This window comes from Emys orbicularis, chromosome 7, assembly GCF_028017835.1.
Source record: "Emys orbicularis isolate rEmyOrb1 chromosome 7, rEmyOrb1.hap1, whole genome shotgun sequence".
Classification (NCBI taxonomy): Eukaryota; Metazoa; Chordata; order Testudines; family Emydidae; genus Emys; species Emys orbicularis.
The window spans coordinates 42544579-42561499 of NC_088689.1; the positions used below are offsets into that span (position 1 = coordinate 42544579).

The following is a 16921-nucleotide window of genomic DNA, read 5'->3' on the forward strand; positions in this document are numbered from 1 at the left end:
GACAGTTGGAGACGCTTTATCTGAGAGCTCAAGTGCATTGGAATAACTGTATGGGGTAGGGCCCAAGAATGGAACAGTCTAGTTCAGTTCCTGAACTGTGGGCTGGCAGAGCTGAGTGGGGCCATCTTCAACAAGGCTGGGGGCTGCGGAGAAAGGTTGTTATCTCAATCCTACCCTTTCATGAACACCAGATTCATCTTAAAATGTATGTAAGGAAAAATAAAGAAATGCCTACTCTATTTTCTATATCTAACTGTAGAGCACAACGTTAATAGTTACTCTTAGGGCATTCTCTGGGCACCAGTAGGATCTTGCTAATCCCTTCACTGCTGCCAGAACGTGCATAACTCCCACCAGCAATGTTCTGTAAGTGGAACAACAGGCTCTAAGAGGAACATTCAGCCTGCATGGGAGGAGTGGGTCTTCCAAGATACATCTGGCGCCATGTTCAGCACCAGAGCACTTAAACTAAAGAGAGATGTTTCCTGTCAGGTTCCCACGCTATAGAGGAGATTAGTGTGGAGGAACAGTGACACCCAGTGGAATGTTCCATGTATTACAAATTGTCATTGCCAAAGCCTTAGCTAACGGGAAAAATAGTGACGCTTTCTCAGGGTGAAAGTAGCAGGAAGGGATTTTGGACTAGGGGAGAAAGAATTACTGTCTGGGGTCAGCCAGCCTCTAATCACTCATGTACAGCACAGGACTGCACAAGTAGTGGCCCAGGAAAAGGCACTGAAGATGGGTTTTGATACATAATTTTGTGAAGTGGTTTTGTGCTATGGGCACATGTCCCAGGGACTATATTGAGCTCACCAAACACATTTCACTTTTGACTTACTCCATATTTGAGCCCTGGTCTCCAGAGATGAATAACAAAATGTATTAACACAGGGCATCTCTTATGCTTTGGGTGGCTTGGCTGTTTCTTTTAGTCATCAAGAGATACACAGTGCTCTGTGCAATCACTAGCTAAACAAATGTGAAATGAATGCCTCTCACGGCAATAGCAATGGATTCTGAATGGCGTTCCATCAGCCTCTGATGACAGCACTACAGGTCTGACTGTCTTCAGCTCTCTTTCTAGGTAACTCCCTATTGCCTTTGTCTCATATCACACTCATTCTGGTCACAAACATTCAGACAATCTAGAGAGACAACTCCCATCCTCACCCCCAATATCCTTGCAATTAAGGGATACCCTTAATTGGGGGGGGGGGATTATGGTTCAGGGAATTAGTAACAGATGTTATAGATTGTTATAAAGCCTAGCAGGTCACTATAACCATGGCTCATAAATATCTATAACATCTTCTAAGATCTATAACATCTTCTTTGCGAACAGGGGCTGCAGCTTTGCGAACAGGGGCTGCTAACAGGGAGTTTCGCAAGGGAGTTTAGAAGGGGAGTGGGAAGGGAGTGGGAGTCCCTCGCCAGCCGTAACCCCATCCCCGTGGCCCCCCCCTAAAACCTATAAACCAAACCACATTCCAAAACTCCCTTCTGTAAACCACCCTTTCACTAACTAGGATACAATGCAGGCAGAAGCCCAGCAGCAGAGTGGGGGCTATCCAGTTTATTGCACCGACTGTTGCATGTATGATTACCTGCCCTGTGGGCGGGTGGCGTATGTGTGCAGTCGGTGCAAGGAGCTCCTGGCCCTCAGAGACCATGTACGGACTTTGGAGGCCAGGGTGGCGGAACTGGAGGAGCTGAGAGAGGCAGAGAGGTATGTTGATGAGGCTTTCCGGGACACTGTAGAATTGTCCCACCTCCGCTTAGACAGCACCTGTGCTGTTAAGGAGGAAGAAGGGCCCAGGGAAGTAGAGCAGTCAATGGGAGCAGAGGGAAACTTTCCCGTAGTTGGGACCCTCCTTCCAGATGGTTCTGGGGTTGCCTCTCGCACTGAGGTTGCCTCTCCGGGGGAGGGAACTCCAGTTTCTAGGAAAAGGCAGGTGTTAGTAATGGGAGAGTCGATTATTAGAAATGTAGATAGCTGGGTCTGTGATGACCGGGAGAACCATATGGTGACTTGCCTGCCTGGTGCGAAGGTTACGGATCTCTCGAGGCATCTAGATAGACTTATGTGTAGTGCTGGGGAGGAGCCGGTGGTCGTGGTACATGTAGGTACCAATGACATAGGGAAGGGTAGGAGAGATGTCCTGGAAGCCAAATTTAGGCTGCTAGGGAAGAGACTGAAATCCAGGACCTCTATGGTGGCATTTTCAGAAATGCTCCCAGTTCCACGCGCAGGGCCAGGTAGGCAGGCAGAGCTTCAGAGTCTCAATGCGTGGATGAGACGATGGTGTAGAGAGGAGGGGTTCACGTTCATTAGGAACTGGGGAAACTTCTGGGATGGGAGGAGCCTATACAGGAGAGATGGGCTCCACCTAAACCAAAGTGGAACCAGACTGCTGGCACTAAACATTAAAAAGGTTGTAGAGCAGTTTTTAAACTAGGAGATGGGGGAAAGCCGACTGCTGCAGAGGAGCGTGTGGATCGGACACAGACTTCTCTTAGGGGAGAGTCTGATGATAGAGAATCTCCAGGTTATAGTCAGGAGCAGAGGACTGAAAAGTATAATGTAAGGGCCGGATCAGATGATAAACAGTCACATAAAAAAGAATCTGGCACATCAGAAAAAGGCAGGCTAATAAACAGGGACAAGTTTTTAAAGTGCTTGTACACAAATGCCAGAAGTCTAAATAATAAGATGGGTGAACTAGAGTGCCTTGTGATAAAGGAGGATATAGATATAATAGGCATCACAGAAACCTGGTGGACTGAGAGCAATCAATGGGACACAATCATTCCGGGGTACAAAATATATCGGAAGGACAGAACAGGCCGTGCAGGGGGAGGAGTGGCACTATATGTTAAAGAAAGTGTAGATTCAAATGAAGTAAAAATCTTAAGCGAATCCACAGGTTCCATAGAGTCTCTATGGATAGAAATTTCATGCTCTAGTAAAAATATAACATTAGGGATCTATTATCGACCACCTGACCAGGACAGTAATAGTGATGATGAAATGCTAAGGGAAATTAGAGAGGCTATCAAAATTAAGAACCCAATAATAGTGGGGGATTTCAATTATCCCCATATTGACTGGGAACATTTCACTTCAGGACGAAATGCAGAGATAAAATTTCTCGATACTTTAAATGACTGCTTCATGGAGCAGCTGGTACGGGAACCCACAAGGGGAGAGGCGACTCTAGATTTAATCCTGAGTGGAGCGCAGGAGCTGGTCCAAGAGGTAACTATAGCGGGACCGCTTGGAAATAGTGACCATAATACAATAGCATTCAACATCCCTGTGGTGGGAAGAACACCTCAACTGCCCAACACTGTGGCCTTTAATTTCAAAAGGGGGAACTATACAAAAATGAGGGGGTTAGTTAGACAAAAGTTAAAAGGTACAGTGACTAAAGTGAAATCCCTGCAAGTTGCGTGGGCCCTTTTTAAAGACACCATAATAGAGGCTCAACTTCAATGTATACCCCAAATTAAGAAAAACAGTAAAAGAACTAAAAAAGAGCCACCGTGGCTTAACAACCATGTAAAAGAAGCAGTGAGAGATAAAAAGACTTCCTTTAAAAAGTGGAAGTCAAATCCTAGTGAGGCAAATAGAAAGGAGCACAAACACTGCCAACTTAAGTGCAAGAGTGTAATAAGAAAAGCCAAAGAGGAGTTTGAAGAACGGCTAGCCAAAAACTCCAAAGGTAATAACAAAATGTTTTTTAAGTACATCAGAAGCAGGAAGCCTGCTAAACAACCAGTGGGGCCCCTTGACGATGAAAATACAAAAGGAGCGCTTAAAGATGATAAAGTCATTGCGGAGAAACTAAATGGATTCTTTGCTTCAGTCTTCACGGCTGAGGATGTTAGGGAGATTCCCAAACCTGAGCTGGCTTTTGTAGGTGACAAATCTGAGGAACTGTCACAGATTGAAGTATCACTAGAGGAGGTTTTGGAATTAATTGATAAACTCAACATTAACAAGTCACCGGGACCAGATGGCATTCACCCAAGAGTTCTGAAAGAACTCAAATGTGAAGTTGCGGAACTATTAACTAAGGTTTGTAACCTGTCCTTTAAATCGGCTTCGGTACCCAATGACTGGAAGTTAGCTAATGTAACGCCAATATTTAAAAAGGGCTCTAGGGGTGATCCCGGCAATTACAGACCGGTAAGTCTAACGTCGGTACCGGGCAAATTAGTTGAAACAATAGTAAAGAACAAAATTGTCAGACACATAGAAAAACATAAACTCTTGAGCAATAGTCAACATGGTTTCTGTAAAGGGAAATCGTGTCTTACTAATCTATTAGAGTTCTTTGAAGGGGTCAACAAACATGTGGACAAGGGGGATCCGGTGGACATAGTGTACTTAGATTTCCAGAAAGCCTTTGACAAGGTCCCTCACCAAAGGCTCTTACGTAAATTAAGCTGTCATGGGATAAAAGGGAAGGTCCTTTCATGGATTGAGAACTGGTTAAAGGACAGGGAACAAAGGGTAGGAATTAATGGTAAATTCTCAGAATGGAGAGGGGTAACTAGTGGTGTTCCCCAAGGGTCAGTCCTAGGACTAATCCTATTCAATTTATTCATAAATGATCTGGAGAAAGGGGTAAACAGTGAGGTGGCAAAGTTTGCAGATGATACTAAACTACTCAAGATAGTTAAGACCAAAGCAGATTGTGAAGAGCTTCAAAAAGATCTCACAAAACTAAGTGATTGGGCAGCAAAATGGCAAATGAAATTTAATGTGGATAAATGTAAAGTAATGCACATTGGAAAAAATAACCCCAACTATACATACAACATGATGGGAGCTAATTTAGCTACAACGAGTCAGGAAAAAGATCTTGGCGTCATCGTGGATAGTTCTCTAAAGATGTCCACGCAGTGTGCAGAGGCGGTCAAAAAAGCAAACAGGATGTTAGGAATCATTAAAAAGGGGATAGAGAATAAGACTGAGAATATATTATTGCCCTTATATAAATCCATGGTACGCCTACATCTCGAATACTGTGTACAGATGTGGTCTCCTCACCTCAAAAAAGATATTCTAGCACTAGAAAAGGTTCAGAAAAGAGCAACTAAAATGATTAAGGGTTTAGAGAGGGTCCCATATGAGGAAAGATTAAAGAGGCTAGGACTCTTCAGTTTGGAAAAGAGAAGACTAAGGGGGGACATGATAGAGGTATATAAAATCATGAGTGATGTTGAGAAAGTGGATAAGGAAAAGTTATTTACTTATTCCCATAATACAAGAACTAGGGGTCACCAAATGAAATTAATAGGCAGCAGGTTTAAAACATATAAAAGGAAGTTCTTCTTCACACAGCGCACAGTCAATTTGTGGAACTCCTTACCTGAGGAGATTGTGAAGGCTAGGACTATAACAATGTTTAAAAGGGGACTGGATAAATTCATGGTGGCTAAGTCCATAAATGGCTATTAGCCAGGATGGGTAAGAATGGTGTCCCTAGCCTCTGTTCGTCAGAGGATGGAGATGGATGGCAGGAGAGAGATCACTTGATCATTGCCTGTTAGGTTCACTCCCTCTGGGGCACCTGGCATTGGCCACTGTCGGTAGACAGATACTGGGCTAGATGGACCTTTGGTCTGACCCAGTACGGCCTTTCTTATGTTCTTATGTTCTTCTACTGTTATGCTTATAACCATCTATAATGCAAACAACTCACATTTGTAACATCTATTATTTGTTTAGTAACCCCTTATAAACAATGTGTAAATAGATTCCTAATACAGAGTGTGACCAAATCATATTAAAGGGGCAATGTGAGGGGATCTTTTGTGGATAAAGAGAAGCTTCATTCTGCAGCAGTGTCAATCCAGCAAATTTCACCAGAAATACCCTTACCCCCACCCCGCAATCTCCTGTGAAAAAGGAAAGCACAGAAAGGGAAAGCCTCCTGGGTTAGTGTGCTTATTCACAAGGCCATTCACCAAGTAAAAAAGAGAGAAAAAGCACAAATTATCAAAAGTGAACCCAAGCCAAAAATGCTTGGCTCCCTTGCTGTGCTGCAGAGTGACCTTGCACAAGATTCTTTTGTTTTCCAAAGAAATGACACACTTGCCGGACTTCACCATCACCTCTCTGCTGCCCTCAACTTCACTCAGAGACCTCTGATAACTTCAGGAGACATCTGAGCACCTGGGCCATTATCTGGAGGATTCTTTATGAATGGGGAAGTCACAGGGGAAGAATAGAGCTGCAGGAAACTACCGGGTTTGCTTTGTGAATGTTTGTACATGAGATACAGTGACCCAGTTTACATAGTGAATTATAGGAGTAATAACACCCGGCTCTTATACAGTGATTTACATCTGTGGATTTCAAAACACTTTACAATGGTGGGTCAGTATCATTAGCTTTGTTTTACAGATGGGAAAACTGAGGTTCAGAGAGGTCATACTACAGGCCTGTGGGAGAGTCAGGAATGGAATTCAGGTCTCCTGAGCTCTAGCCAAGCACTCAGTTCACTTGACCATGTTGTCTCTCAGCCCAGTGAAGGCACTATTGTCCTGATCCTGATCAGGACTTCCATTAACTCAATGGGAATTATTAGACTGAGCCCTAAAGTTCTACCACTGCCTTCAACCTTATCCTCACACACACATCCACCCTGGACAAACCTGTGTCCTCATGAATTTGGTCCTGGTAGAAATTCCATTATTTTCTGTGGGAAATGTGCCATGTTTACATTTAAATGGCTTTTTTTATATAAATATTCCTATTAGGTCACCTAAAGTGCAGGTTCGTTCCCTACAGTTTATTCTCCAGTGCTTTCAGTGAAATCTAAGATATGGGTCAAATCACTCTTGGCATAGGCAGATGTAAGGCCACTAGCATCATTAGAATTGTACCTAATTTTACCAGGTCTGAATGCCTGAAACCAGCCATTGGGGCTTCTGCCATTTCCCTTGTCACACTCTTCCACTTCCACAATCCAATTGATTTCACTATTAGCAAATATTTCTGGATATTCAGTCTCCTTTGCTCCTTTTGAGCATGAGGCTCAGAATGATCATTTAATCTGATTCTGCCTTAATTTTTCAGTAACCACCAAGCTTTGGCAGAAGAGACCCCAAGGAGGCTTCAAAAATGAACTTTTCTTTCTTTTCAAAGCTTTCTTTAAGCCCCAGCATGAAATGATCATAATACACCTGAGACTGTTCACTCTGGGACCTCCCTGAAGTTACTGACCCTAAGGTAAGATCTGGAGAAGTGTAGTACATTTAAAAGGGGTGTGACTGGGGCAGGAACCAGGGCCGGCTCTGGCTTTTTGGCCGCCCCAAGCAAAAAAAAAACGGGGCGGCCAGAACGGCAAAGCAAAAACAAAAAACAAAACAAAAAACCCTGCGGCGCGGCCGGAGCGCGGGTGCAGGGGGACCGGCTGGGGGGGGGGGGAGTGGGGGGGAGTGGGTGGGAGAGAGAGAGAAGGGGGCGGCCAGGGCTACAGCAGGGGCGCTGCCACGCGGCCCCTCCCGCTGCGCCGCCACCTGCCGCGAGGGCTCCGCTCCGGTCGGCGGAGAAGAAAGGAAGAGGACTGCACTGCAGGGCGCTCTGGTTCTCCGCGCCGCCGCCCCGTACAGGGCGGCCGGAGCGGAACAAAAAAAAAAAAAGCAGCCGTGCCGCCCTAGGATTGGGCAGAATGCCGCCTCGAACAATCTGCCGCCACAAGCACCAGCTTGCTCAGCTGGTGCCTGGAGCCGGCCCTGGCAGGAACATTCTAACCCACCACCACCAATGTAGGAATGGACTTGCTTTGTTAACGGAGGTGAATCCAAACTTTGGCCTTGTGCAGCTTTGCAGATCTTTTGTCTTTACAATGGAATCCTCGGAAACAACATATGTGACTTGACAGCTCCCAGAAACATCCTCCTGAAGCCAAACAAATATAAGAAATCATGTCATGAAATGATAATGTGTGAGTAGAATTTGTGGCAGAATAAAATACAGTTCACTATACATAAAAATGATTCAATCCAATTTGAACAGATTATGTAGAAAATCTGCACAGAACCAGATACAGGGCCATATTTTGAAAATGAGGCTCAAAAACCACATGCCTATTCTAGCTAGCATAGTTACTGCAACAAACTGAGTGTATAAAATCAGGCAACTGCACACCCAAATGGGTGTTTGACATTTAAGTCATTATAGCAAGTAAACACAAAAAGAGCATGAATATAATGACAGAAATTATGAAAAACATTATTGTAACTAGCATTAATTAGCAATTGCAGAAAAGAAGAATAGGTTTGGAGAGGGAAACACCCTCTCACTCCAGGGATGGTTTTATTGATGCACTAAGATCAAGTTCCTGCATCTTTTTCTTTGGGGGAAAAAAACACCCAAAAAACTATATTCTGCTCCTACCTCAGTTGCTGTCCCAGAATGTGGCTGGAATTGGAGGAGACTGATGAGGCCCTGTTTCAGATTCAAGGTCTGGGACCTTCCTCCTTTATCTCCGTAGATGCCTTCTACCTATGAGAAGAAATTTATGATTTATGGGAGAGAATCCCAGACTCTGCTGAGAAAGGGACAAGAACTCAGCATGATAATGAGAGAATTGCCCTCTCCCCAGGCTCTCAGAAGGGTTTTCTAGACTGATCTTGCAGTTCAAGGTGGAGAAAAATTTCAGATGAGGGGGCAGTAGGGAGAACCTCAGGCATGGGACTCCATGGGGGATGAGAGAAACATTCATTGTGCTGCCACTGTACTAGAACTAGGTGACAATTACACTGTTTTGAAAGGCTTAAAAAAAAACAAACCCTGATATCCCTGACTAGCACGGGCTTAATTTCACAATACATTTATGGCTACAAAGTCTTTTTAAAAAGTGAGGCCTCTGCACTTTGCGCAAACCTTAAAGCAGTGGCAGTTCCACCTGTGGGTACCTGGAACACTGCTCTACTGAGTCGAAATAACATTCTTTTATCTTCATCCGAATCCTATGAGGCATCCACAGCTGTTAACTGAACAGTAAATGTAGGACCAGTGCAGGGGCAGCTCCTATAGACCACCCAATTGTGTAATGTATGACAGAGCAGGGGGCTTTGTAGCAATAGCAGGACTTCAGAAAGAGTGTCGGTACCTCCCTGAACAACCTATAAGTCACAGCAGAGGCGAGACTGTCTGAGTAGGATGGGGAGTGTAGGAGAGCTTTCAAGAGTTCTCTTAAGTAATCAGCTTCTATGCAGTAATAACCAACACTCTCCCACCTAAAAATTTGACCTAGAGCCACCACTGCTAACCCAGACTGCTCAAGACTATTCTATTTCAACAGAACTATCACACCTGGAGCCCACTGGCTGACTCTATAGTCCCACAGCTGTGCAGGAGATCTACTTCCAAATTCTTTCATTTGCTCTATTCTGTTCTATAGAGGTGCTCATAGCACACTCCTCACCATAATATTGGAGTGCCTTCCATTAGTGCATGAAGTGAAGTGACTAACTGTCTGGGCTGGCAGGTGTTTAGGCACTGAAAGGCTGGGGTAGGGCACTTATTCCCAGAAAGGGAATGCCTTCTGCTACTCAACAGTCTCTCCCACTAGCCAGTTAAACAGCAGCACTGATAGCATCTGAGGAGAGTTTCATCTTGGGGTCCATGGCCAGAGGAGTGCTGCTTGCCACATACTGAGAGTGGCAAGAATGTAAAGCAGGGGAAATGAGGGACTCCTCAGGGTTCGAATAAGGATGGGAGGTGCTTTTGGTGTGTCTGTGGGTGGGGTACTATTAACACACCTTCCCATTATTCCAGTGGAGGAAAACTGGCAGCTGAAGCTCTGCGGTGTCCTCTTTGCCCAGCACAACCTCAGTGGATGGGTCTCTGGTTACATTCTGAATCTTCTCATGTTTTGAATCATGGTAGACTTTTAGGTCTTGGATCTAAAACCACAAAAGACAGATGGAAGGTATGAGGGTATGGGTCACAGAGCGTGTGTGTGTCCCACTTCCCAGCATCTCCGGCCATTTGACTTGAAGGGAGCCACAGAGTTCATTTTTAACTAGGGCTGTCTATTAATCGCAGTTAACTCACGCGATTAATTCAAAAAAATTAATCGCGATTAAAAAAATTAATCATGATTAATCGCAGTTTTAATCACACTGCTAAACAATAGAATACCAATTGAAAATTATTAAATATTGTTGGATGTTCTTCTATATTTTCAAATATATTGATTTCAATTACAACACAGAATACAAAGTGTACAGTGCTCACTTTATATTATTTTTTATTACAAATATTTGCACTGTAAAAGCAATAAACAAAAGAAATAGTATTTTTCAATTCACCTCATACAAGTACTGTAGTGCGATCTCTTTATCGTGAAAGTGCAATTTACAGTAGATTTTTTTGTTACATAACTGCTTTGTGTTACCCACATTCTGCCATATATTTCATGTTATGGCAGTCTCAGATGATGACTCAGTACATATTGTTCGTTTCAAGAACACTTTCACTGCAGATTTGACAAAACGCGAAGAAGGTGCCAATGTGAGATTTCTAAAGATAGCTACAGCACTGGATCCAAGGTTTAAGAATCTGAAGTGCCATCCAAAATCTGAGAGGGACGAGGTGTGGAGCAACACTCTGATGCGGAAACTACAGAACCCGAACCACCAAAAAAAACAACAACCCCAACCTTCTGCTGGTGGCATCTGACTCAGATGATGAAAATGAACATGTATTGGTCCACACTGCTTTTGATCGTTGTCAAGCAGAACCCATCATCAGCATGGACGCATGTCCTCTGGAATGGTGGTTCAAACATGAAGGGACATATGAATATTTAGCGCATCTGACACGTAAATATCTTGCAACACCAGCTACAACAATGCCATGTGAGCAACTGTTCTCACTTTCAAGTGACATTGTAAACAAGAATCGGGCAGCATTGTCTCCCATAAATATAAACAAACTTGTTTGTCTGAGGGATTGGCTGAACAAGAAGTAGGACTGAATGGACTTGTAGGCTCTAAAGTTTTACGTTGTTTTGTTTTTGAGTGCAGTTATTTGTGTACATAATTCTACATTTGTAAGTTCAACTTTCATGACAAAGAGATTGCACTACATTGTATTAGGTGAATTGAAAAATAAAATTTCTTTTGTTTTTTTTACAGTGCAAATATTTGTAATAAAAATAAATATAAATTGAGCACGCTACACTTTGTATTCTGTTTTGTAATTGAAATCAATATATTTGAAAATGTAGAAAACATCCCAAAATATTTAAATAAATTGTATTCTATTATTGTTTAATAGTGCGATTAATCATGTGATTAATCGCAATAAAATTTTTATGGCAATTATTTTTTTAATCGCGCTGTTAATTATTTTTTTAATCGCTTGACAGCCCTATTTTTAACATATCTCATAGACTCTTCACAGACACCACTTATGTCGGAAACAGAAGATGGTTAGGATTGAATGTCCCCTGTGCCCACCAACTGAAGTTAGCATTGCTATGTGTTTATTCAGTGAAGAAACTCTCAGGCAAGCACTTTGGCCCTAAACTGGCTTATTAATGTTTGGGTAAGGACAAGCCACTGGCCAGTTTCTCCACAGTCAGCATGCCTGAGTAAAAACTTCATCTGCTTACATGGGAGGAACCAGTTGCCGATGGAGCCCAAGATGATCCAGCAGTAGTAGTTCTACCACTTGAACTAAAAGGAAATCCTCATAGCCTGTTGGTACTAGAAGCACCAATAGCTTTTCTCAGGCCTGCAGGTACTAGGGGACAAAACCATCACATACCTGGATCTGGAGAAGCTGCTCCCCTGCATGATTTCTCCAGAGCAGATGCACCTGAACCAAAGCTTCAGCCCGCATCCGACTTCCTTGCAAGGACAACCTTGAGACATAATCTAGCTGCACCTCCAGTGAGTAGCGGTATTGATAGAGGATTCCAGGCTGGAAAGATGGTGTCTCTAAGTTCCCTATGAAAGGAGACCAGAACTGAAGCCACGCACACACTTTCACATTCTTCAGTACCCATGGTGGCTTGGATTCAAATTTATCTCAGCATATAGGTTAAGCGGCAATGAAAAGAATCCCATTGACCTCAATGGGCTTTAGATCAGAACCTGTCTGAGAGAAATACATATGTTTTCTTATTCTCCCTGGTCCTGCTACTGAGGCCTGGGTTGGTAGAAAGAACCTCCACTTATCCTGCCTTTAGTAACTCCTGTTCCTGGGCCCTTCAAAAAAGGGGTACAATTAGGAGTAAAGATTAGAAAGGACCTTGTCCACACCCTTAGATTTGACTGAGCTTTCTGAGAGCTTGTGTCTCTGCTCTGCTTTTCCCCACTAAGTGCCAATAACAAACTCACCCCTCACAGATGTAGATGTTTCAAAGACTGTGATTTGTACAAAGAGCCTTTAAGTGGAACCCTGCAAAAACTACCAGTGATTTATGACATTATGAGAGCTTTAGCCCAGTAATGGGTCTTGCACCATGAATTAAAATTTAAAAAGAGAAAAATCAGGCTAAATACTAAGAAATGCTTCCTGGCCTCAAGATTTGTAGCCTGTGGCATAATCACCCAAATGGTGGAATTGCCATCCAGGGAGACATTTAGAACTAGACTTCATAAAGCATTAGAAACAATATACAGAACAGGGCTGGCCAGCACTGGCCAAGTGACCTAAAAGGGCTTTTCTATTTCTAATGTCCATGATAATACTGGCAATGTACATTTGCAGATGAAGCCAGTGGAGTGACACTAGGGATGAAACTACTTCCATGTCTGACAGTCGTTTGGATTTCTCTCTGTCCAACTCCACTGACTCTGAAAGCTTGAAAGATTATATATATATATCACCTTAAAAAGTTGCATTGAGTAATTTGCACTAAAGCCTAACCCAGTGACTGGCAGGGGAAAGAACATTTTTATGTTACAACAACAAAACTATTTGCTTTATCTGCCTGTCTCTTCCATTTTACAGTGTATCAACAACAGAGCAGAAAAATAAATGGAATCACTTCTAAAACTGAGAGTGAATTAGCAGTATTTATTGTATCTAACTCAGAAAATTGAATTTCAAGGCCTGGATCCTCAATTAGTGTAAATTAGCCCAAACTTCAACGAAGCTACCCCAATTTACACCTGCTGATGTTCTAGCCTCAAACGTATATTTGGATGCTGCTGAATTGATGCGAACAGGGTGACTTTCAGATGAGAAGATCAACCCAGCTTCTACAGATTCAGCTGGGAAGAGGGGCAGGGGGACTCCCCTTGGCTCTAATGGATGCTGGGAGGGAATGTAAAAGGCTGATCAAAAGCTCCTTGATACAGTTCCATCATCAGATTGAAGGGTGAATTGGGATTGATTTCACAAACTCTGATGGAGTTCGCTCCCTTCTCTGCCAGCGATGACTTATCCCTTGGGCTCATGAAAATACTTCTGAATTGTATTGCTTTGCTTTTTGAAATAGACAATATTGCACCAATACTGATAGGTGGATACAATGAGTTTTTGTTAGAAAATGCTTAATTCCCCAGTCCCCCTCTTCAACCAATACAAGTAGGGCACTACTACACTACCAATATACTCACTATATTTTTCAGGGATGGATATACATTTCCAGCAAATGCACAAAAGTCTGTTTGCCCAGTGGTACTGGTTTTCTTTCCTTGGTTGTGGGAAAGTGTTTTTGTTTAAATGAGAAAATAAATGAATGGATTCCCTGATCCCGCCTTCCCCATCTTATCACTCATATATCTGGGGTTTATCAAGGACTAAGGATGAAAATTTAGTAAGATGCCTTTGTTAACAAAATCACTGCATGGAAGGGTTCATTGGTCTATGTAATTACCCAGCACAGGTCCATAGCAAGTTTAGCAGCCAAATGTGGGCCTATTAAAATTAATTATGTGCACTGTAGTGTCTCACCACCAGTTTGAATACACAGCCTGGAGCAAATCCTCAACTGGTCTAAGTTGTTATAACTCTACTGAAGTCAATGGCATTATAACAATGGAGCTATGACAAATTATATCAGATGAGGATCTTCTTCCACTCTCTGCTGTGGTCTCTGAGACCTTGGGTAAAGTTACTAAGTAGCCCTATCATTCACCTTTGAGTAGTGCTGTATGTAAACTCCATCCACTCATAATTTACAGGGAACCTTCATTCTATTTCTTAATCCCTTACAAACTGTTGAATTACAGATTGCTGGTATCATAATACAATAACATTTGCTATTGTCAACCAGTGGAAACCTGTAAAAACTTCCTTAATTTGCTGCAGTTTTTTTCTATTTTATTCTGTGTAGGTTCTTGTAACACGCCCATCGCTGTAATATTTGAGTGTCAGGAGATCTTTTGATTGATAGGGTTGATAGTGGTTGATTCATTGGCCCATTAAGGATTAGCTTGCACAATTCTGCTGAAAGGTAAATAAAAACGGGAACCCTGCCGTGGGACTTCAAGACCTCATATGGGACCTTGGAGATTAGCTCTCAACAGAAGACGTCAGTCCCTTTTTCATTTCCTACTCCTGTCCACTGCTGCCGGTGCCAGAGGTTTCTTTCCAGGGACTGAATTCTAGTCCTATAGCACAGTTCCATGGATATGTTCATGCTCAGCAAAGTTTGAAGAATTCTTACAGAGATGACCATTCATTCCATCTTACCTTGGACAACCTAGAATATTTGATGGTGAGGGAAGAGATGACATACTCCCCCTTTCATCCACTCTTTTGCCTGTTTTAAAGTAGCAGTGATGAGAAGTGTAGCTAAGTCATAACCCCCTGTCCCTAACTTAATCATTTACCTAACCACAGCAGGCTAGGATAAAGATGCTGGAGAGGCCTTGCCTCAGAATGTCTTTGTTTTTCTACCTCAGCCTTAGTATTCTTTAATTTTTCATTTTACGTAGTATGTCTAGAATTATCTGAGATCAATCTTCTTGTGTATTTTATACTTTGTATATACTTAAAGATTGACTCTGATTTTTGTGTTTGCTTTTGCCATGAGGAATAATCCGTTCAATCCATTATCTAAAGATACAGTTGTGTTTGAAATTCTCAAAAGGACCTACTATTCTTCCAATTCATTGTGAATGTAGAAATGTTTTGGAATTCTGTCATCTGATCCTTTATAATAACCAGCAAAACAGGTTTTAAAACTTTCCCCAAAGGATGCCAAAGTCTCCATGAAAGGAAAACTCCATAGTAGATCCAGGGATACATAGGTGTAAATCTAGCTGAATTCTTTAAACCATTCTCTGTGTATCAGAGGTAACTGGTGCTGGCTCTTTTACATGAAGTTGAATCTTGAAAGGCCAGTATTCCTGTATTTCCAGGCACCCAGAGAGAAGCTTCTAATCACGAAGCCTGAAACTAAGTTATAGCCAGCCACCTGTCCCTGAATTCTGGAGATGCACAAGCTGTTGTTACTTGCTATGCTAATAAATCTTCATAAAGAGATTAGAAATCTGAGCATTTTCAGAGCTTTCCTTCTACTTCCCTTCTTTGACTGTGGGACTATAATTTTGAGATCTAGAATTCCAGTAAGCACTAGGCATTATACAGAGTTTTGTGTAAGGTGTGACAAGCATCCTGTTTCTCAGGTCCACAGGATACTTTCCCATTTCATGTTATTTCAGAAGCTGAAGTGCAAAGTCACTTACCTTTTGCTGAGCTGGTAAAGAAAAAGAAAATCAGCCAGATGTGTCCTGAAGCTGCTTGTGAATTCATGGTGGGGATTGTGTGTGAGCAAAACAGAGTGCTAGGGAACGAGGAGAAGGGTAAAGAAAAGACAGGGCAGGAAGCGGGGCAGGAGGAAAATACAACAACCCCCCTCCAGAGTGGCCAGAATTGACAGGATTCACAATGTCAGGTGACCAGGCCTGACCTTCTCCCTATCCCTGAATTACACATTGAAGGAGAAGCAAATCATTAATCCCTTGCTCCAACCCCCAGCAGCAGTAGTAGCAGCAGCAGCCACAGCAGCAAAAGAAATAAAAGGTTTGGAAATCATTTGGATTTGCCAAAGCCTGCAACAAGGAAATCAACAAAACCTGCTACATTGATTTCTGGGTGGAGAAAAGGCAACAGTCTGGAGTCTGCCCTGCTGAATCTGCCTGGGGGTTCAGAAGAGTAGCTCTGTCCCCTGAAACATACCCGCTCTCGGCTCCTAGCCACTCCCCCCCTCTGTACCAGAAAGAAAAGGGAAAGAAAGGAAGGAAAATTGACAAGAAAGTGGCCAAAAAAGCAGCAGCAGAATCATCCCTCTTCCTTCCCTTTTCAGGGGCTGAGGAGTTCCAGCCTCTAGGATCAGGTTACTTAAAGGGCCAGGCTGGAGAGGAATAAGAAAGCTGGTTCTGTGAATGAAGCTTATTGAATAGAAAACACGGACACACACGCACACGCACACAGAGGAATGCAAGCTTTCAATTAATCTCAGGCCTCTATCACAGCACTTCACCAAGTGTCCGTGAAAGATTATCAGAATTGTAATCTGTTTCAGAAGGAAATAATTCGGAAAAGCAGGGCATTAGGGTTAGGAGAACAGTACCTTTCAGAAGTGGTGTGCCGAGTCTTCATTTATTCACTCTAATTTAAGGTTTTGCGTGCCAGTAATACATTTTAATGTTTTCAGAAGGTCTCTTTCTATAAGTCTCTAATATATAACTAAACTACTGTTGTATGTAAAGTAACTAAGGTTCTTAAAATGTTTAAGAAGCTTAATTTAAAATTAAATTAAAATGCAGAGCCCCCCCCCTGGACTGGTGGCTAGGACCCGGGCAGTGTGAGTGCCACTGAAAATCAGCTCGCGTGCCGCCTTCAGCACGTGTGCCAGAGGTTGCCTACCCCTGTGCTAGGTGCTCTCCAAGCACAGAAGGAGGAATGTCCTTCGCCAGGAAGAGCTTA

At 42.9% G+C, this 16921-nt stretch overlaps 1 protein-coding gene across 1 annotated transcript in view; it reads right to left on the reverse strand.

Moving 5' to 3' along the window:
- Positions 1-15745, reverse strand: part of LOC135881171 (microsomal triglyceride transfer protein-like) — a 36515-nt gene extending 20770 nt beyond the window's left edge. The window contains exons 1-5 of the mRNA XM_065407719.1: positions 15679-15745; positions 11801-11982; positions 9787-9930; positions 8417-8524; positions 7802-7918 (exon numbers count right to left, since the gene is read on the reverse strand). Coding sequence (XP_065263791.1) covers positions 7802-7918; positions 8417-8524; positions 9787-9930; positions 11801-11982; positions 15679-15745 — 618 coding nt within the window. The remainder of the gene's footprint in view (positions 1-7801; positions 7919-8416; positions 8525-9786; positions 9931-11800; positions 11983-15678) is intronic.
- Positions 15746-16921: the final 1176 nt, after the last annotated feature.